This window comes from Mobula birostris, chromosome 18 (assembly GCF_030028105.1).
Source record: "Mobula birostris isolate sMobBir1 chromosome 18, sMobBir1.hap1, whole genome shotgun sequence".
NCBI classification, from domain to species: domain Eukaryota; kingdom Metazoa; phylum Chordata; class Chondrichthyes; order Myliobatiformes; family Myliobatidae; genus Mobula; species Mobula birostris.
The window spans coordinates 36,479,884-36,503,113 of NC_092387.1; the positions used below are offsets into that span (position 1 = coordinate 36,479,884).

The 23,230-nt window shown below is 42.4% G+C and overlaps 1 protein-coding gene across 4 annotated transcripts in view; it reads left to right on the plus strand.

Annotated features, from left to right (window-relative positions):
• The first annotated feature begins 5,479 nt into the window (after positions 1 to 5,479).
• cuedc2 (CUE domain containing 2) overlaps positions 5,480 to 23,230 on the plus strand; it is a 54,942-nt gene continuing 37,191 nt past the window's right edge. For all 4 annotated transcript variants that reach the window (XR_011889630.1, XM_072282512.1, XM_072282513.1 and 1 more), the window contains exons 1-4: positions 5,480 to 5,560; positions 8,604 to 8,710; positions 18,967 to 19,110; positions 20,587 to 20,648. Coding sequence is in view for 3 of the 4 variants with exons in the window: in XM_072282512.1 (XP_072138613.1) it covers positions 8,637 to 8,710; positions 18,967 to 19,110; positions 20,587 to 20,648 (280 nt within the window). In the remaining variant the exon portion in view is untranslated. The remainder of the gene's footprint in view (positions 5,561 to 8,603; positions 8,711 to 18,966; positions 19,111 to 20,586; positions 20,649 to 23,230) is intronic.

A 23,230-nucleotide genomic window follows, 5' to 3' on the forward strand; every position in this document is an offset into this window, starting at 1 on the left:
CTGTTATTTGGCACGCCAAGGGCTCGGCCTAAGAGCTCAGCTCGCTTTCACAGGGCCAAGATCTCAAGGCTCTGGAGGCAAGGGAATTGGGGGTCGGCGTCTGGGCGGGAGACCGGTGTTTCATGGGAGATGGAAGATCTAAGGCTGTGTGCCCAGAGACCTGAGATCTTTGGGCACAGAACTCAAAAAAAGTGATGCAATGGACTTTTAACATCATAAACCAGCGAGTTGTTCGTTATGCCTCCCCTCCTGCTGTGAAATGGAGACACCTCTTTCTCCCTTATTAGAGAGAGAGAGAGAGAGAGAGAGAGAGAGATAGAGAGAGAGTCTGTGGTATGTCGAATACCAGGTGAGCAAGTAGTCTTTGGAGTACTGCAAGTCTGTATCTTTGCTGCTGTTTTGCTCACACTTGAGTGCTTGGTGGTGGGTGCTGATGCTATTTTTTACCGGTAGGGGAAGGGGGGATTGTTGTTCACTGCCACTTACGCGTGGGAGGGAGGGAAGCTGGGGGGATCTTTGGGGTTCTAACATTTAACTGTCGTTCATTCTTTGGGGAACTCCTCTGTTTTCGTGAATGGTTGGGAAGAAAAAGCATTTCAGGATGTATATTGTGTACATTTCCCTGACATTAAGTGTACCTTTGAAACCTCGCAGTGCGGATATACAAAGCTATGTAGTGAGTTGAAAGCTTTCTCAAAAATCATCCGAGCTGGAAGCTTCCTTCATGGTTTTTAATGAGATCTTACTTGTGAAACTGCAGAAATTTAAGTAAAATACATATTAAGCTCAATACAGAATCACCACACACCTGAATATATTGATTGCTGATTATCTTTGCAATAAGTGTTAACCTAAGTACAATACAACACTCCATAACTATGCCATGTAAACAAGGGTAATCTCACGGTGCAACAATATCGTAATAATGATAGGTAATAAACAGAATACTTCCTTCAAAATATATCTACTAAAAGTCCTCCTTCAATCTTTTATAAACCTTCTGAGTCCCTCAGTTATCTTGACTATACCTCTTCCCACCCTATCTCCCTTAAAATTGTTATTCCTTTTTCTTAGTTCCTTCACATCTGTTCCCAGGTTGTGGCTTTCCCAGGATCAGAGATGTCCTCTTCCTTCAAAGAATGGGGTTTCCCTTCCTCCTCTCTTGATGCTGCCCTCACCTGCATCTCCTCCATTTCCTGAGCATCAGCATTCACCACATCTTCCCACCTCCTTAACAGTGATAGATTTCCTCTTCTCCTTACCTACAATTCCATGAGCTTCTACATTTAACAGATCATCCTCTGCAACCTCTGTCATCTCCAAAGGGATCCTACCACTAAACATATCTTTACCTCCCCATCTCTCTCTGCTTTCTGCAGAGATCACTCCCTCTGTAATTCCCTTGTCCATTTATTCCTCCCCACTGATCTCCCTCCCTGCACATCCCTACAGGCAGCCTGAATGCCACACCTGCCTATTCACCTCCTCACTCATCTCCATTCAGGGCCTGAAGCAGGTGAGGCAACACTTCACCTTTGAACCTGCTGGGGCCGTGCATTGTGTCTGGTGCTCCCAAAGCGGCCTCCCCTACATTGGTGAGTCCCATTGTAATTTGGGGGACTGCTTCATCGAGCACCTCTGCTCCAACCACCACAAGTGGGACTTCCCGGTGGCCAAACATTTTAATTCCAGTTCCCATTCCATCACGTGCCAGGGTGGAGAAGCAACATCTTATCTTCTGTTTTGGTAGCCTTCAACCTGATAGAATGAATATTGATTTCTCCTTCTGGTAAAAAAAATTCCTCCCCCACCCTGCAGATACACTAGTGAAGCTTAAGAGACTACTAGACAGGTATATGGAGGAATTTTAGGTGGGGGGTTATATGGGAGGCAGGGTTTGAGGGTCGGCACAACATTGTGGGCCGAAGGGCCTGTAATGTGCTGTACTATTCTATGTTCTATTACCTACTCTGGCCTCTTATATCTTCTCACCTTTCTATCAACCTCTCCCTGGGTCCCTTGCTCCTTCCTTTTCTCATATGGTCCACTCTCCTCTCCCTTCAGAATCCTTCTTCTCCAGCACTTTATCTTTCCACCTGGCTTCATCTAAAACTTTCTAACTATTAACTTCCACTACGCTCACCTTCTTATTCTGGTGTCTTCCCCTTTCCTTTTCAGTCCTGAAGGAAGTTCTTGGTTAACTATCAACAGTTAATTAATTTCCATTGGTACTTCCTGATCTGCTGAGTTCCTCCAGCTTTTGTGTATGTGACCAATAAATGTTTACCAATATTAACAAAACTTATAATATAGTAGTTTTAAGGGTACATAAAGAAAGAATGGAAATGGATGTCTTTGTTGGTGTTGGATTTCAAGAGGGGAATTTGTAGAATGCCTATGAGATGGCTTTTTAGAGCTCACTGGTGAATCAGCTATTCTGGATTGGGTATTGTGCAATGACCAGAATTGATTAGAGAGCTTAAGGTTAGGGGAAAGTGATCATAATATGATTGAATTCACCCTGAAATTTAAGAAGGAGAAGCTCAAGTCAGATGTATCAGTATCACAGTGGAGTAAAGGGAATTACTGAGGCATGAGAGAGGAGCTGGCCAGAATTGCTTGGAAAATAACACTAGCAGGGATGACAGCAGACCAACAATGGCTGGAATTTCTGGAAGAAATTTGGAAGGCACACGATATATACATCCCAAAGAGGAGGAAGTATTCTAAAAGCAAAATGACATAGCTACAAGAGAAGAAAAAGCCAATATAAAAGCAAAAGGGAGGTCATATAATAGAACAAAATTAGTGGGAAGCTTTTATAAAACAACAGAAGGTAACTAGAAAGTCATTAAGAAGGTAAAGATGGAATATGACAGTAAGCAAGCCAATAATATTAAAGAGGATACCAAAAGTTTCTTTAGATACATGAAAGGTAAAAGAGAGGTGAAAGTGGATATCAGACCACTGGAAAAAGATGCTGGAGAGGTAATAATGGGGGACAACAAAATGGCGGACGAACTGAGTAAGTATTCTGCATTAGTCTTCACTGTGGGAGACACTAACAATATGGTGGAAGTTCCAGGTGTCAGGGGTCATGAAATGTGTGAAGTTACAATTTCTCGAGAGAAGATTCTTGGGAAACTGAAAGGTCTGAAGCTAGATAAGTCACCTGGACAAGATGGTGTACAATCCAGGGTTTTGAAAGAGATGGCTGAAGAGACGGTGGAGGCATTAGCCATTAGATTCTGGAATGGTTCCAGAAGACTGGAAAACTGAAAAATGTCACTGCGCTCATCAAGAAGGGAAAAAGGCAAATGAAAGGAAACTATAGACCAGATGGTCTGACCTCAGTGGCTGGGAAGATATTGGAGTTGATTACTAAGAATGAGGTTTCAGGGTACTTGGAGGCACATGATCAAATAGGCCATAGTCAGCATGGTTTCCTCAAGGGAAAATCTTGCCTGACAAGTCTGTTCTTTGAAGAAGTAACAAGCAGGATAGACAAAGGAGAATTGGCTGATGCTGTGTACTTGGATTTTGAGAAGGCCTTTAACAAGGTGCCACACATGAAGCTGCTTAACAAGCTATGAGCCCGTGGTATTACAGGAAAGATTCTAGCATGGATAAAGCAGTAGCTGATTGGCAGGAGGCAAATAGTGGGAATAAAGGGAGCCTTTTCTGGTTGGCTGCTGGTGACTTGTGGTGTTCCAGAGTGGTCTGTGTTGGACCGATTCTTTTTATGTTATATGTCAATGATTTGATGATGGAATTAAAGACTTTGTTGCAAAGTTTACAGATCATATGAAGATAGGTGAAGGGGCAGATAGTTTTGAGAAAGTAGAGAGGCTACTGAAGAACTTAGACAGATTAAGAGAATGGACAAAGAAATGACACATTGAAGTGTCAGAAAGTGTATGGTGAACTGTACAGCAGAAGAAATGAAAGAGTAGACTACTTTCTAAATGGAGAGAAAATTGATAGATAGATAGATAGATATACTTTATTGATCCCGAGGGAAATTGGGTTTCGTTACAGCCGCACCAACCAAGAATAGAACATAAATATAGCAATACAAAAACCACAAACAATCAAACAACAATATGCAAACTATGCCAGATGGAAATAAGTCCAGGACCAGCCTATTGGCTCAGGGTGTCTAACCCTCCATGGGAGGAGCTGCAAAGTTCAATGGCCACAGGCAGGAACAACCTCCCGTGACGCCCAGTGTTGTATCTCAGTGGAATACGGTCGGAGTCCAACAGCAAAATACAAAAAACTGAGGTGCAGAGGGACTTGGGAGTCCTTGTGCAGGATTCCCTAAAGGTTAATTTGCAGGTTGAGTCCGTAGTGAGGAAGGCAAATGCAATGTTAGTATTAATTTCAAGAGATGAAAGCAAGGATATAATGTTGAGACTTTATAAAGCACTGGTGAGGCCTCACTTGGAGTATTGTGAGCAGTTTTGAGCCCCTGGTCTTAGAAAGGAAGTGCTGAAATTGGAGAGGGTTCAAAGGAGGTTCATGAAAATGATTCCTGGATTGAATTATTTTCATATGAAGTGTGTTTCATTGCTCTTGGCCTGTATTCACTGCAATTCAGAAGAATGAGGGGTGACCTTATTGAAACCTATTAAATGGTGAAAGGCCTTGATAGAGTGGATGTGGAGAGGATGTTTCCTGTGGTGGGAGAGTCTAAGACCAGAGGACACAGCCTCAGAATAGAGGGGCTATTTTAGAATAGAACTCAGAACACAGAATGGAGATGAAGAGGAATTTCTTCAGCCAGAGAGTGGGATTCTTTACTGCAGGCAGCTATGGAGGCTGAGTCTTTATGTATATTTAAGACAGAGGTTGATAGAATCTAGACTGGTCAGGGCTTGAGGGGATATGGAGGAAGGCAGGGGAATGGGGCTGAGGGAAAGTTGGATCAGCCATGATGGAATGGCAGAGCAGACTCAATGAGCCAAATGGCCTAATTCTGCTCCTATATCTTATGGTCTTTTCACCATGCACTTTAAATCAAAGAGTGTGAGAGAGAGAGGGAGAGAGTGTGAAAGGCAGTGCATAAGGTTAAAATAGGAAAGATAGCTGATCTTGTTGGCAGTTAGTGATGATAAGATCCAGAGTGGGCGGAAGACTAGGTGTCCAAGAAGGAGAGGGTTGAAGTCAAGAGAAGGTGAGCAGTGGGGAATCTTTGCCAAAGAAGTAGGCTCAGAGACAGATGAACTTGGCATCCTGACCGGGCAGGGGGACTAAGATCGCCTCTGTTAGAGGGAAAAAGCTAAGTGGAACTTAGTTAAAGTCGTGTACTCTGGGCTGCATTTATTGCTGGCGGGAATGCACCCTCGATGCACGCGGTTGGTGGGGTAGGGCCTGGGGGTGAACGTGTGCGCGGACGGTGGGGGGGGAAATTGAACGTGCGCGCGGGCGGCGGGCGGGAAATGAACGTGCGCGCGGGCGGCGAGCGGGGTTTGTTGGTGGCTGCCACACAATTTGGAGTTGTTTATCGCCGGGATCGGCTGCAGTCTGTGCAGTGGGACGGTTTGCCGCCGGGAACGGTGTAAGTAAGGCATTGGAGCTCGGGGAATTGGCGGAGGGAACGATGACGGGCCGGGGAAGAGGTGAAGCACGAATCCCACGGCAAGAGGGCCGGATGCACAAATAACTGGACCCCCCCCCCCCATACCCGGGCACTGCCCGTCGGTTGTAAAGACAATGCTCCACAAGCTTGCGATCGAAGATGCAAGCTGGCTGTATTGTCTGATCCCTGCCTTAGCTGTTCATCAACACAGGGAATCAAAATCTTTTAAAATCTCTGATGTAGCAAATCAGAAATGCAGTAGTTCCCTGGAGACACTCAGCAGGTGCGGCTCCATCGGTGGAGGGGGGAAACGGATGACGTTTGAGGTTGCAAACCTTTCCTGCCCCCCACACAGGGAGCTTGAGGCTGATCCCACTGAGTACCTCTTCCTATACTGTACTGTCTCTCTCAGAGCCCGGAGAAACAGGGTGTTTGTACCGTTGAAAGGAGGTGACAGAAGTGGCTGTAAAGCAGAATTTTCAATTTTCTCCCCCAAAAGAGCAGATCCATCTTCCCCCCTCAACCACATTTCAATTTTGATCTGGGAAGGAGGCAAATACATGGAGTGGATGGTAAAGGAGCTGAATGGGGCATGAACACTGAGTGCTATGTATTTACGAGTAAATTAGATAAGTGCCGGGAAAAATGTTTTTGTATATATATTCAATTAAATAGTAATAAATGCCACAGTCAAAAATAAATCTAAACACGGCGATCTGCAATTTAACGTATTCCAATTGTGTTCACAAAAACAGAATGTCTATTTCTAACAATTTGATTGGTGGACTAGGTTGCTAATCTATAATCCATGAAATGGTTACCGGTGACCAATCAGATGTGAGTACTCTGCCCCCCTATACAGTATTCCAATTTAAAAATTTAAGGAAAGTTAGAAAGAGCAGTAGGACATTTAATTGAATGTATCATCGAATCGTACGTAATCACGAATTAATCTAATTACCTGATTCACGTGATAAAAGATAAGATTGTGTATTTGAAATGAAGCCTGTTCAGCCACAGATGTGATAAAATGATCTCTGGCTGATATTACCTGATGTTTCTCTGCCATTCGGGTCTCAGCCCAATTGTCCTAAACCACTTGTGTTATGCCATATTTTCCCTAGGCTACAAATGGAGAAAACTTGTGTAGTATATTGAACTGACAGAAACAGAAAGCCCCTAGTTGTCCGAGATTTTGTCATCACAAGTTTTGTTGTGGTTCCCACTCACGGCTGAAGAAAAATGGTCTGGCTAATTTGAAATCTGTGAAAGTCTCTGAACCCAATCACCACTACTTACTTTTATCTTGACACCCAAGAAGCAATAAGATAATTTCTGCTGCTTTTGTTAGATGTGACCCATGACTCCGAGGGGTGGAGAGAAAAATAACTTAAAAAGAAAAAGCAAATAATCAAGACTCAAGGAGAGATATGGGTTCTTATTATTTTAATTAGAACAATGCCATGGGGAATCAACAGATATCAATTAATAGACACCATTGTTTCTTGGACAGGGAATTTATTGACTCATGCTAACCATGTGATTGTTAATCCAGTTTACCCTCACCCCAAATGAACATACACTCAGTAGCCACTTTACAAAGTACGAGAGGTATATTGATGCCAGTATTAGTGGTGACAGTTAATCCAGTTTACCCTCGACATACACTTGTGCTAGAATTGGTGATAAACGGCAAAGTATGGGGGGGTTAAATTGAGAAAAGGCTAATGTTTGTGGTATACAGTACTGGGCAAATGTCTTAGGCACATATATGAAGGTAGGTGCCTAAGACTTTTGTACAGTACTGTATTTGTCAACGTGGAGCAGACAGCAAGTTTGTAAATCTGGTGGGAACAAAGGATGTTGGGAATGGTGAGAGTGCATTGCCGGCGGAGGGGTGTGGGACAGGTGGCAGAGGAGGAGTGCCAGGGGCAGGAGGTGGCGTGGGTGCAGACACAAACAGCCTTGAGACACAAGGCAAGGTCATTTGATTCCAAACAATTGGTTTATTAATAATTACAGAATATCTCTTCGGTGCTTCCCACTCCTTCCCTCCTCCTTCCCATTCTCAGTCTCCAGTTGAGACCCACATCAGACTCCAGTTTATCATCATTGACGTCATAAAATTTGTTTTTTTTTGTGGCAGCAGTACAGTGCAATATATAAAATTACTATAGTACTGTGCAAAGGTCTTGGGCACCCTGGTTATATATATATGTGTCAAAGACTTTAGCACAGTACTGTAAATTTGAAAATAGAATTTGCATTTTAAATGTAATGAGTTAATTGGCAACAGACTGTCCGTGTATCATGATTTTGTTTCAGTATTACATATATATAAGATTTAAAACAATTTAATCTAAAGAACAAGGATGAGATCGCTAACGAGATAAGTGTCCTGACCAGCTGCATCACTGTCTGATGCAGGAATTGCGAGGCATCTGACCGCAAGTCCCTACAAAGGGTTGTCAAGACTACTGGGTGGATCATCGGGGTCTTTCTTGCACCCATCTGAGATATTTATCAGGAGTACTGCATATTCAGGGCCCTTAGCAGTTTCAAAGAACCCTCCCATCCGTTCCACAATCTCTTTGTCCCCCTACCATCAGGTAGGAGGTACCATGGCATTAGGGCAGGGACTGTTAGATTAGGAAATAGCTTCATTCCTGAAGCAGTAAGAACTACTGAACTCCCTGCCACCATCCAGGTTTCATCAGGTATAAAGTACCAGTAGCATTATACTGTTTTAGCTTGTGTCGTAAATACATCTTATCCTAGATATCAGTCTTTTAGAATATATTTTATTTTTTGTCAGTTTATTTGTAGTGATATTACTTTGTGCTGTGTGTGAGTTATATGTACTGTGTTGTGCACCCTGGTACAGAGGAACATTGTTTTGTTTGGCAGTATACATGTATACGATTGAATGACATTGAATTTAAACTTGAGAAATCCTCTGTTATTTTAAATTAATGTCCTTTCCACTTCAATGTGCGACTATACACTTGCTTTGTTTTTGCAGGTGGAACCTTGTAGTTCTTCAGCAACTGGTACCATGACATTGGAGAAAATTATCCATGAGTCGTTGGCCCAGTTTGTTCACTCGTACATCCCTGATGCTGATCTCAGGTGAGTGATGAACGCAATGAAGAAGCTTCAATTTACGAAGAGCTTTTTTCAACTATGGATCATAGTGCATGTACAGCCACTTGATTATTCTTGGAAGTATATTCTTTGTTGGAAATTTGACAAAGCCTCAGTAATGAAGTACAATTGAATAATCCGAAGTCAGGTGGAGGGTAGATATTGACAAGACAGTTGGGAGAATTCTTTTTATGATTCTTCACATTCATTTGAGTATTTTAACACCCCATTTGAAAGATATTACATCAGACAGTGTAGCAGTTCTCCTGTACTGGACAGGGCATGTTTACATACCTTGAACATTCTGATGCAGAGGAAAATGTCTGCAGAATACGAGTTCTCAGGATGACTGGAAACTCAATGCTTTTATTCATTTTTGCCCACATGAGTATTTTTACTCCAAACTTGAAATGGATTCTGACCAAGGCTTTATCAGTAAGTTTGCAGATGACACAAAATTAGGAGATGTTGTTTGATAGTGAAGAAAGTTGTCATAACTACAAGGGGATCTCAATCAGTTAGGGAATTGGGCTCAGCACTGGCAAATAGATTTCAATACAGATAAGTGTAAGGTGATGTATTCTGGAAAGTCAAATCAGCGTAGGACTGGTACTATGAATCGGAAGGCTCCAGGGAGTGTAATGGAACACAGGGACTCAGGGGTACAAGTATGTCATTTGTTGAAAGTGGTGTCACAGGTAGAGAGGTTGCTGAAAAGATATGTAGCACGTTGGCCTTCATCTGTCTGGGCTTTGAGCATAGAGTTAGATAAGGCATAGATAAAGATGCCTAAAGAAATTTTTTCCCCAGGTAGGGGAGCCCAAAAATGGGGTGCACATATTTAGGGTGAGGAGGGAAGATTTAAAAGGCAGCTGAGCAGCAAACGTTTACACACAGAGAATGCTGAGTATGTTGAACGAACTGTCAGGAAAATATTTGGTTGAGCTGCAATAGTATAATTCAGGAAGCATTTGGATAAGTTCATGGAAGAGCAAGGATTAGAGGGATATGGGTGGGCACTGTGGTCAGCGTGTACTGTTTGAGCCCTGGGGTCTGTGTATTAGGTATAAGTATGCCCACATCAGGTTATGGACAGAGTTATGGTTTTGAGGATTTTTGAAGTGTTCCTTTCAGTGGGCAGTGATTGCCTCTCTGTGATTGTTAGGTTCACCTATATTTTTGGCTATCATTGAGGTGGGGCCAGTGTCTGGGCTATCAGTGGCATGATGGTGCACCCAAAGCTGAGTGTGTCATGGCAGTTGTGGAGTTGCTGGATATCTTGTACTCTTTCCACCCACTATCTGTTCTTCAGGTCATGGGCTTTCTGCTGGACCTCAGCCTTCAGGTACCTGCAGAGCTCCTTGGGTTGTGATGGAGTTTAAATTAATGCATTTGTGGTTAATGAACTAGATCTCCTTGTCATTCTGATCAAATCTTCCCTTGGTTTCTCTGGTCTTCAGGGCAATCCAAACACTGAACCAGCTGTGGCTGGAAATCATCAGGTTACCTATGAGGCTCTGCTGAAAAGAGCTACCTTTGCAGGATCCTTAAAGAGCAATAACATCTAGTGTTTTCGTGTCAGGTTTTTTGATGATAACAGGCTGGATAAGGCAGTGTGCACTCTGGTGGTCTGGTTCCTGTCATGTTCTAACTTGCTGATCCTCTCCATTCGCCATCTTCACTCCTGAGCCTGGCCTGCCCCTGTCTGCCACCTTGCTGAACTTGACTCCATTGACCAGAAATCTGTCTGTCCTAGGCTTGTTGCCTCTTCTGCCCAAGAGGTCACAAAGCCCATATATCAACTGAAAAACAGGAGACACTTTGGTGCAAGCTCTTTCATTGATGAGGTTCTAAAACGTGCCAGCGAGTGCTTCAGTCACAAATCCACAACATTATTGTCCAGTTCTGAGAGGAGGACATGCCAGGGAATCTTAGAGACTTCAAAATGGGGTGCAAATCTGACAGCAGTAAGTACAGTAACATCTTCCTGCTGTCATCCACGGGCATTGGCATTGCCAAAGTCCTCGTCAGCTGCCTCTTCTCAGTGGCAGAAGAGTTACTCTCTGAATTCCTTCCATCTAGAGGGCAGTGTGCATAATCTAACTCCCTATGTAAATAGACCTCAATTTCTTCACTTGCCGACCCCAGTCGATACAGATTGGCAACAACATCTCTTCCGCATTCACCATCAGCACACGTGCACCAGAAGGCTGTGTGCTTAGCCCCCTGCTTTACTTGCTTTATACCTATGATCATGTGGCTAATTACAACTCCAATATCATATCTAAGTTTGCTGATGGCACCACTGTTGTTGGCCGAGTCAAAGACATCAGCATACTGGAGGAAGAATGAAAATCTGTTTGAATGGTGCCATGATAATAACCTGTCACTCAGAATCAAAGTGTTCTGGCCTCTAGAGGTGCAGATCATTTTGAATGAACATCATTTCCTATACATAAGCTTTTGTTTTTATATCATTTCCTGTACTGGTTAGTTATTTTCTATTTGAAACGCACGGCAGAAAGTCATTCATCTCTGTCCACTCTCGATTTGCCCTTGAAGCAGAAATATCTTTTAACAAAAAAGAGATCTCACTTTCAAAACCCTGAAGAAAACTTCTGTCTTGTCCGCCTCACTGTGTACATACACAGAGTGAGGGCAATAAAGTGAAAAGATAGCTTGTCTTCCGAGGCATCGCCATTGGACTGGAGACATCTGAACACCATGCACAGTAAGGTCAGCTTCCAACCCGAGCAATATCGATCGCCAAGACCTGGATCAGAATGTGACTCAATTGTTGTCTCCAAGATGCTCAAGCGACACCACAATTAGCAGAGCTACAGTACGAGCTAGTGCCGAAGCTGAAGTAGTAAGGAAGAGAGCAGCTTGAGCTAGGCATGAAGTTGAGATGCAAATGGAAAAAGCAAATGTATAGATATGGAGAGAACATGTATAGGGTTACATTACATGCTCTCAAGGAAGAGCGTGAAGCTGAGGTGTATGACAGAGGAGCTGACTTAAAAAATGTTGAGTCTATAACCAGAATCAGTCATCCTTTGCCCTCACAACAGCCAATGCACCTTACTAAAGAGCATGTCCAAATGCATTTTGCCTATAACAAAAGACAGTGCCTCAGCTCTACAAGGAGAAGCTGCCCACACCACTCAGCCAATATGCCTTTCATGTAGTCTAAAGTAATGACGGTCAAGGTCTACAGCAGCATGACTCAAAATACCCCATTCCACAGTTCAACCACAACAAAGACCTCAGTCAAGATTTGCCACTGATAGAAAGCCTATTTGCATAGACATGGAAATTCCATTCATCCCAGGAAACACATTTGCCAAACCAGTCTTCACAATGCTCTCACTCAGGAGCCACACATGCATTAGATCTGGCTCGTCGAGACCTAGTCACAGTGGGACTGAAAGTGTTTAACAACTGGTCTGCCAATGATCTGTTCTGGGAAGTCAAGCTATCGCTATGCCTTGGAAGGTCTAAATCTGAAACCTAGCAAAGAGCTAGACCTCTGAAAGTGGCTTTAAGAGGAGTCACTGTAACGTGCAAGAAGGGTTAGGGCAGTTTGCATTAATAATCTATCTACGAGGCGTGTCAAATGCTGTGGCAGGGGTTGGACAAATGCTATGGCTCTCCAGAATAAATCAAAGAGTCTCTGTTCAGTAGATTTGATCATTTTCCAAAGATCTCTCACAAAGAACCACAGAAGTTTCAGGAGCTTGCAGATCTGTTGTCAAAACTGCAAGCCGCAAAAAACGAGGGTTACCTACCAGGACTGAGTTTCTAGGACACTGCAAGAGGAGTAAACCCTACAGCGGAGAAACTACTGAGCAATATGCAAGAACAGTGTGTGACTGAGAGTCTCAGGTGTAAAATGAAGAATAATACCCTCTATCCTCCATTTTCATTCTTTGTGGATTTCATCTGCCGCCACACAGAAATGCGAAATGATCCCAGTTTTATGCTCTCAGCTTTCAGCAATATCTCATTCAGAGAGGTCTCCAGCAAAAGCATGGTCAGCAAAACTAAAATGGAAAACTATCATGAACCCCGATAGACAATGCACTGTCCATAAGAAACCTTACCTCTTAAGGAAATGCAGAGGCTTCAGGGGAAAATCGACTTGCAGACTGGAGAAACTTTCTAAAGGGGCAGTCAATATATTTCAAATATTGTGGTTCAACAGCACACCAAGCAAAAGACCAAAGTTATTATATACTACGCTGAGTGCAACAGTGACCAGCATATATCAGTATTTCATTCAGGGCCAGCAACTTGGGGTACAACTGGTTCTAGCACACCAATAGCAGAGCACAGGGTGGAACCAGCTGAGCATCCATCGGATGTAGCTACTTCATTCACAGAGATATGTGGGAAAGGCTTCCAAAGCAAATCCTGCTCTAAAATATGTCTAGTCAACATCTACCTGAAAGGATATTCTGAGCAAAAAGTAAAGGCATATATGATATTAGATGATCAGAGCTATGTGTCTTTGACAAAATGAATATTCTTTGACACATTCAATTTTCAAAGCTTTGTTTCCCATACACTCTAAAGACATGTTTTGGAACTTCAGAAATTGCCATAAGAAAAGCCAGTGGATTTGTTGCAAAGTCAGTAGGAGGGGAGGTCTGCTTACCGTTGTTAACCCTCATCGAGTGCGACTATATTCTGAACGGCAGGGATGAGATCCCAACTCCTGAAGCTGCATGTGGTCATTCACATATTAAGGCCATAGCTGACAAGATTCCCACACTTGACTCTCCTGAGATTCTCCTGTTACTTGGCAGAGACACCATTCGTGAACTTAAGCCATGTGAACAGTGCAATAGTTGGCTTTATGCACCTTATGTCAAGCCACTGGACCTCAGTTGGTCATAGTGGGTGAAATCTGACTTGATGGTGCTCATCGGCCCACTGTCAGTACGTTTAAAACTGAAGTCCTGGAGAACAGGCACCCAAGTAATTTCAGACCCTGTGAGAGTAGATTGTAGGTAAACAAACAAAGTGTTGTAACATAACTCTGCTCAACCAGATTTAGACAAGCTGGTCCTTTGTCACTTGGAAGATGATTATAAGCTGGCACTTTCCATCGAAGACAAGGTCTACCTTTGAATCATGAACAAAAAGTTTAGCAATGACGAGTGAAACAGTTGGGTAGCTCCTCTTCCTTTCTGCTCTCCTTGACACCCCTATCGAACAAATCAGAGCAAGCCCTTAGTCAACTGATGTCCCTCAGTCTCACATTGAGAAGGAAACCAGAAATGAAAGGTCATCATGTGGAATTCATGGAGAGAATCTTCAGGCATAATCATACTGAGACAGCTGCCTTATCAGATCCCAACAAAGAAAACTGGTATTTGCCCAGCTTTGACGTTTACCACCCCCAGAAACCTGCACAAATATGAATTATCTTTAATTCAAATGTACACTTGAAAGGCATATTATTGAACAATGTGCTCTTGTGGGGTTCAGACCTCAATAACAGTCTGCTCGGGGTCCTCATGTGCCTCAGAACAGAGTCCTTCGCAGTGATGGCAGACATCGAACAAATGTTCCACTGCTCAGTGGTGAGAGGATCATTCTGAAATGCCTGCTTCGCTGCCACTGCTACTGTGTGATTGAGAATCTCCGGAGGGAAAGACCCCAAATCCTCTGCTTTGCCTGTTGCCGGGGCCGGGGTCGAAGCGCTTGGCAGAGATAGTGCTCAGTGCTCGGTGTCGGAGGGCTGGTTGGAGGCTCGAAGTTTTCGGACGGACTCAGAGTCGGACTGTGGTCGGGTGCTTCCAGGATGCTGCATCGGCAAGTTTGCGGCACTGGAAGCTCATGGCAGGGAGGGTTTCTCCCTTCGACCGTCTGCGTGAGATGATGGGACTTTCAAGAGATTTTGAGACTTTTTTTTTACATGCCTATGGTCTTCTTCATCAAATTACGGTATTGCTTTGCACTGTTGTAACTATATGTTATAATTGTGTGGTTTTTGTCAGTTTTTTTAGTCTTGGTTTGTCTTGTGTTTCTGTGATATCATTCTGGAGGAACAAATTGTGTCATTTCTTAATGCATGCATTACTAAGTGACAATAAGAGAGGACTGTGTGTCCTCATAATCTAATCTAATCTATTTGGAGAAGATGTGAAAACTGGAGGTGAGTGGAAACCAATCCAAACTGAGATGCAAAATATTGCAGATATTGGAAATCTGAAATAAATTATCTCGGGTTATCAGGACTCGCTTTTCACCTGCAGATTGTGCTCCTCCCCTCCCCCACCCTCCACCTTTTTATTCTGGCTTCTGTCCTCTTTCTTTCTAGTCCTGATAAAGGGTCTCGACCAGAAACATCGTCTGATCATTTCTCTCACAGATGTTGTTAGACCTGCTAAGTTCCTTCAGCATTTTGTGTGTTGCTCCAGATTTACAGCATTTGCAGAATTTCTTGTATCTCATTCTGACTGATTACCTACATCAATGTGATGTTCTGAGAGCTGTAGTTCGCTGTATTGTCAGATGAGCTGCCACTCCTTTGTTCCTTGTCAGCACTGGGTTTTGTTTTAATATTGTAGGAGGTCAAAGACAAAGATGTTTGTGAGTTTGGGATGAATTCCAATTGGCAGGCAGCTGGAAACTCAAGCTCACTCTGATGTACAAAACAGAGATATTCTGCAAGGTGATCACCCAATATGCATTTCATTTCCCTAATGTAGAGAAGACTGTCATGGACATTAAATGCATTAAGTTGAAAGAGGTATGAGTGAATAGTTTCACCGGGAAAATATGTTTGGGTCCGCAAATGGTAGAAAGAGGAGAATTCAAACTGCAGGTGTTGCATCTCCTGCAGTTATGCATTAGGATATTGTAAATTTAAATTTGCCTGACCAAATAATCACACCACACACAAGTCCTTTAATCTTTTCACCAGTTTATTGTTCAAGCGCAGCCGGTGAGAACCTTGAAGCCGAACATCAAAAAGAGACAGAAATTCCCTCTCTCTCTCTTTCTGGCGGCTCAATGAGCTTCTAATTAACACTCAGAAACACTACAATTTATAAGGACTAGCGATACAAAGAGCAATCAGTTAAACAAAGAGCCAAGTCAGTTAGAGCAAAACTTAATTACCTAGCTAAGAGAATCCACCAAACCAAGGCCCCAGAAGTAAATGCATGTACTGTCAAATGCCCATCAGTGTCCTCCCTTTCATTAAACAATAAGGGAACTCAGCTCAATTCCTGTGAAAATATAAAACAGACTGTGTGCCACTGATAAGCAGACCCCAACCATCAGAGCATAACATTCTCAGGACACCTGAAAGATCATTAGTCTGAAACCTGCCTCAGGGGATTACTCAGAGCAGAATGAACAGAATTTTTGTAGCAATTTTAACCCGTTGTTTACAAGAGTCCAAGAATCATTTCTTACATCCCCAACACCCTTAAAACTTCATCAATATCAGCTTGAATCTATGCAACAGTCCTTGTTTTAGATCTACACAGGCTCCTCTTTCACCTTTTTTCCCAATATGTTGGTGATTGAGTTGCTGCTGCTTCCTGATAATGGCACAAAATTCGCATACCTCATCACTTTTGCTGCAAGCTTCCACCCAACTCTCTTTCACATGGTTAGTCTCAGTCTCTGACTCTTCCCTTCCTTAACAAATCTATTTCAGTTTTGTGGATTAGACTCAAGATCAGCAATCATTATTAGCACAGTGACTCATGCGGCAGTTTTTACTGTATCCCTCACCATTTTCCCTGCAGCATTTCATCTTCCCATTTTTTTCAGTTCTGACTTCCCATTCTGTTGACATTTTTCATGACTGTACTTGCAAAGGTATTTATCCTTAATCACAGTCTCCCCTCCACCAGAATTGACATTGCTCACAACTGCATCTGTAGCATTTCCTACATTTCAGCTGTCATTCTTTCTAAACCACCAGAGGAGGGTTAGGATTCTGTGTGTTCTTGCCTTCCTTCCCACCAGTCTTCATAACCTGTTGACCGATAATTTGGATGCCCCAGTGGTTCAGTATCTCATTCACTGGCACTCTGGTTCATGCACCCCCTGTAATCTTGACCGGTCCACTGGAAGTTTTATTATAATGCTGTGTAACAGCTAGGAAGTCAAGTAAGTATGTGTCTGGCGGCACAGCAGCATAGCAGTTAGTGTAATACTATTACAGTATCAGCGACTTGGGTTCAATTCCCTTGCTGTTTGTATATTCTCCCCATGACTGCCTGGGTTTCCTCTGGGTGTTCTTGTTCCTCGATAGAGCTGGGACCTCGAGTTTTGAGGCTATGATTATAAAAGCACATCTTTGGTGGGCAGGGCATGTCATGCACATGAAGGATTCCTGAATCCCCAAGCACTGGGCAAGAGGAATCGAGTCAGGTCCCGTAAGAGGTTCAAAGACTGCACGAAAGCTAACATTGCACACACTGGACTAGTACCAAAACGGATGAATAGAGTGTACAAGACAGGGGCAGCTGGTGAGCCTTGGTTAAAACTGCTCACAACGACCTGGAGGAGAGACACCGAGCAGTACTAATTGCTGCCTGACAAAGAAAGAAAGCAAAAGCATTGGCTTCACTTCCAGATCCAGCACAGTTAGAAACAGAGAAACATAGAAAATAGGTGCAGGAGTAGGCCATTCGGCCCTTCAAGCCTGCATTGCCATTCAGTATGATCATGGCTGATCATCCAACTCAGAACCCTGTACCTGCTTTCTCTCCATACCCCCTGATCCTTTTAGTCACAAGGGCCATATCTAACTCCCTCTTAAATATAGTCAATGAACTGGCCTCAACTGTTTCCTGTGGCAGAGAATTCCACAGATTCACCACTCTCTGTGTGAAGAAGTTTTTCCTCATCTCGGTCCTAAAAGGCTTCCCCTTTATCCTTAAGCTGTGACCCCTCGTTCTGGACTTCCCTAACATCGGGAACAATCTTCCTGCATCTAGCCTGTCCAATCCCTTTAGAATTTTATACGTTTCAATAAGATCCCCTCTCAATCTTCTAAATTCCAGAGAGTATAAGCCTAGTTGATCCAGTCTTTCTTCATATGAAAGTCCTGCCATCCCAGGAATCAATCTGGTGAACCTTCTTTGTACTCCCTCTATGGCAAGAATGTCTTTCCTCAGATTAGGGGATCAAAACTGCACACAATACTCCAGGTGTGGTCTCACCAAGGCTTTGTACAACTGCATAAGAACCTCCCTGCTCCTGTACTCAAATCCTCTTGCTATGAATGCCAACATACCATTCGCCTTTTTCACCGCCTGCTGTACCTGCATGCCCACTTTCAATGACTGGTGTACAATGACACCCAGGTCTCGTTGCACCGCCCCTTTTCCTAATCAGCCACCATTCAGATAATAATCTGTTTTCCTGTTCTTGCCACCAAAGTGGATAACCTCACATTTATCCACATTAAATTGCATCTGCCATGAATTTGCCCACTCACCTAACCTATCCAAGTCACCCTGCATCCTCTTAGCATCCTCCTCACAGCTAACACAGCACACGCCATTATTGTGGACATCTATGTCACTCACAGCTTGGACTGAGCAGCCCCGACAAACACACAACAGAACTGCACAAATCTATCATCATCAGATACAACGGATAACCAATCATTACAATACCAATGGCTCTGGTTCAATTCTCCTGCGGCTTGCAAGGAGTTTGTACATTCTCCCCCTGACTGCACAAGTTTCCACTGGGTGTTCCTGTTTCCTTCCACATTACTAAGATGTATTGATTAGTGGGTTAATTGTTCACACAGGTGTAATTGGTGGCGTGGGTTTGTTGAGCCAGAAGGGCTTGTTACTGTGCTGCATCTCTAAATAAAATAAAATAAAATCTACTAGTCTGGAAACTCCACTGGTCTGGCTCAAGTATAGAGCATGCCAGACTATCAGAGTCATGAGGTATTTTAGTTCCCCCCTTTCCTGCAAGGGAATTGTAGAGTATTAGTGGGTTTTTTGATTGACCAATCCTAAATCTATTGGATATCATTTTCTTACAAGCTTTTGCAAATATCAGTGTAATGAAGCTAAAGGTGTTTGATGCAAACTGTTCTTTGATTCAGAAAAGCTTGCTAATGCATTAGAGTTAAATTAATGAAAAGTATCTTGCACTCATTAAGGATGCTTTAAACGCTATATATTTGGTTTTGACAAAACTACTCCTACATAATAAAAGATAATATTTATATTTCCTTGCCCCCACAGTGTTATGGATGAGGTAATTCTTTCCTACATCACTGGTGTGCTGGAGGAGCTTGGATCTCCAGACTCGTCGGAAGAGAATTTTGATGTGGAGATGTTTGTCGAGATGATGGAGGCCTACATCCCAGGCTTTGCAGAAATAAGTAGGTAGGGGATTCTTGCTAATATATCTCATTGCTGGATCTCTAAAGTTTTTGTGGTAGAACCTCAGGACAGAGATGACCAACTGATTTGACTAACGTTTAAATTAAGAGGAAAAATGCTTTCTTTTGTTATTTTCTTGACAGGTGGAATATATTAGTTTTTTTTCCCACAACTTTGCTGCTTTCTTTCTTTAAAGACACTGTCCAGAGATCATTGAAGAGTGACTAGAAATTTCATCTTGGGTGTGTTGAAAAACAGGAGAGTGGTTGGTAATTATCACTCAGCCGGCAGGGTCCACTGTGATTTATTTGGCTGTACTTTTATCTTTGAGTTGCAGTGTTGGAGGTTCCAGTTCCTTTTCAGTGATTAAGGCATATAATCTTCAGGAATATTACAATGCAATGCACTAGGAATGCTAGGCTTTCAGAGTGCCTTCTTTTGGATAGGATGTTAGCTCAGGGTCCACATACCTCTCTGATGTATGCAAAAATAATCAGCATTAGTTTGAGGAAAAGCTGTGGAGTTTTTCTAAAATCATCACTAATATTTAGTCTGCCAGCCATACTGGCTGTAAAGGCTTGGGACACCCTCAATGTGAAAGACAATTCTTGTTTAAAAACCTCAGATCAGGGACGAGAGGAAACCATGTTCATTCTGTATTTAGCAAACACTATCTAATATTGATCAGTGTATTGTTGTGCACTTGCGCAGATCTTTCACCAGTCATGAATAGGAGATACTTGGAGAGATGAGGCAAAAGGGATTATATTACATAGGCACCTTGTTCAGCATGGATGAGTTGGACCAAAAGGCCTGTTTCCGTGCTATGTGTATATTAATACTGCATGTACAAGCAATTTGGGTATTACTGTGCATAATGCTCCAAATGTACACAGCCAGGTTATCTATTTACAAAAACAGTAATGACGATGGAAAGTACTAATAGGAAGATCCTGAATAAGATAAAGGATTCTGCTGTCCTTATGAAAGAACATTGATTAGGTCTCATCTATAGTAAGCCTGATTTTAGACCACCTAATTTTGAATTATTGTGTTTGGTCACAGCAAAAAAAATTCTCCTTAAGTAAATGTGAAGTATGCATAATGGTAAGGGATAGTTATAGACTGATCACAGTCATCCAGTTGCAGTAAAAAAGTACTTTTGTAATTGCCTTTTCTCTTTTATTTATGCCCTCTTCACATAAAAATCAATAGAATTTAAGATAAGTTCCTGATTTCCCATTGAGGCTGTTTACTTACTTACTATCTGACCAGGAGGTGGGAAAAGTTGGCTGCTTGTTCTCATCTGAATGCTGGTTCATTCAGTGGAGTTAAGCAGTGCCTGAGAATCAGTCACTCATGCAATGATCAAATCTTGAACCTTGTACATCTGTGTAGCTTGTCCATTGATAAATGTAATTAGAAAGGAACTTTCAAGACGAATTGTGCAGATTAAAATGAACCTTTTTCATTTTTCAGTGTCGCTATTTATGATATGATGTTTAATTTGGCTGCACAGTTAATTGAAGCTCGTAACAAAGGTAAGTCCCAAAAACTGCTGAGTGAGACTGTTGTAGGAACATCCCAGAGCAGGCTGAATGATCTAGGCCAGAGGGTCTTGGGTTTAGTCCCTGCTCAGAGTGAATTTTAAACAGTGTAATAGTTTGGTGTGGTGTAATTGTTATCATTGTCTGTTTCCCTTTTTTCTATCCAGTTTTGATGCTATTTGTAATACACACAAAATGCTGGAGGAACTCAGCCGGCCAGGCAGCATCTATGAAGAAGAGTAAGCACTCAGCATTTCAGGCCGAGACCCTTCATCAGAACTGGGGGGTAAAAAAAAGAGAAGTCAAAGTAAGGGGGTGGGGAGGAAGAAGAACAAAGTGATAGGTGAAACTGGGAGGGGGGAGGGGTGAAATAAAGAGCTGGGAGCTTGATTGGTGAAAGAGATAAAGGAGAAGAGGGAATCTGATAGGAGAGGGTAGGAGGTAGAAACGGGAGGTGCAGGATAGGGGAGCTATGAGGTTGGTGGCAGTGAATGGGAGATCCCTACAGATAATAAGGTTAGTGATGTTGCAAATGACAATGGCCTGGAGCTTCTTAGTGGGTTCTTGTTCAAGAGGTAAGTAAGAGGAGAAGTCTGGGAGTTGTCGCCTAGCCCTAGCAGGGTAGAGATCAGTCTGCTAGACTACTACAGCAACCCCCTTATCTGCGGGTTTGATGGTGAGGTTAGGATTAGTGCGGAGAGAGATTATCAGGTTAGGGTTAGTGTGGAGAAAATATTTCTCTCTCACTTTTTAGGCGATGTAAGTTCTATAACTTAAATGATCAAAATTTACATCAAAATATGGGCTTCAGCTCTGCTATAACAAATAGTGTTATTTGCAATGATAGATTAGTGATTTTACTAGGGCAGGATCTTGATCTGTATATGCAATGAGAAAGTGAGAAAGAAACATGCTCTGGTAAATGCTATTACTCCATGTGCAGGGGTGTAAACACCAACACTAATTCATTAAAACACTAATTTTGCTTGAGGCTATCAGTCATGTTTATGACCTCTTTTATCTCATACACATTTCTATGAAAGCAATAATACAGTGACATTTCAAAAATTCATTGTAATGACTGGAATGAAGTGAATGTCTATGCAGCAAACTGTGGGACGAAGGGTCTCGGCCTGAAACGTCAACTGTACCTCTTCCTACAGATGCTGCCTGGCCTGCTGCATTCACCAGCAACTTTGATGTGTGTTGTTGGAGGATTGTAAAGGCTGCATTTCATCCCCCATCAGTTTTTTTTAAACAGTTTTGCAAATTATCAGTCCAGTTTTGGGCAATGTAAAATATGTAACAAAAATGATGAAAATTTACATCAAAATATGGGCTTCAGTTCTGCATTATTTATGTTCTGAAAAACAGTAAGAATTGAATTGGGATGTTTCTACATAATTTACCATTAAATTTGTAAGTACTTGGTGCTAGTCATGTCTTAGATCATGGTTCTTCAAGGAAATAACAGCATTAAGTTAAAACACCCTGTTTAACTCCTAAAATAATACCAACTTGAGCAGTCTTCAGGGTTGGGGAAGACTTGTTTACACTGATTTTATGAGTTCAGAGGTGACCCATGAGTTGTCTGCAGGGTCCATGGACTCTGTCACAGGTGGAGCATGGAGCTCAATGAAGCAGGTTGATGGGTATTAGAATATTGTATGCTCTCCACTGTTTGCATTTGACTTCCACAAACTTGCACTGGGGAGATTTGAAGAGTGCGGTGTGCCATTATGCTTTACTGCTCATTTGGTGGTTTTGTTCTAAAGATTTCCAAGTCAGGATGAAATGTATTTATTTAAGGGGCTTTAATGACATCCTTGAAGTATTTTATTTGTCTTGGGAGTGATTAACTCTGCTTCAACTGTCTAGAGTCAGGTGTATAGACAATGTGATGTCCTCAGAACTGTTAGAGTGTGATTAGAACTGTGATTCTGAGGTTATTAATCTGGAGTAGACACTGTCACTGGTTCACCTATCCTGACAGTGTGTTTGTAAGAATTATAAAGGCACGATTGATGGATTTCTCCAGTACTCTGTATTTAGTTCATATGTCCAAAGTATATCTGCTATGTGGTGGACCATGCACTCGGTGATGTGTTTGTGTTTGTGGTCTTTGACTCCTTGGGCTGAAAATTCTCCTTGACCATCTGAGGTAGTGGTGTACATGGGGACTGATGAATGATCTTCCAGCATCTTGTTAGTGATCCACTTTATAATCTGGTGAATTGGGAGCAGATTTGTCATGGCCTTGTCTTCAGGATGTTTAGTGTAAGACCCATCTTCTTGTATGCTTCATTGAAGGAATTAAAGTTCAAAGTAAATTTATTACCAATCTACATATGTCACCATATGCTACTCCGAGATTCATTTTCTTGTGGGCATTCATAGTAGATAGAAAGAAATGCAATGGAATCAATGAAAAACTACACATAAAAATAATGTGCAAAATATGACAAATTGTAAATACCCCAAAAAAAATAATGAGGACATGAGTTGTAGAGAATGAAAGGGAGTTGAAAGTGAGTTCATACATTGTGGAGTCTGTTCAATGTTCCACGCTGGTTCAG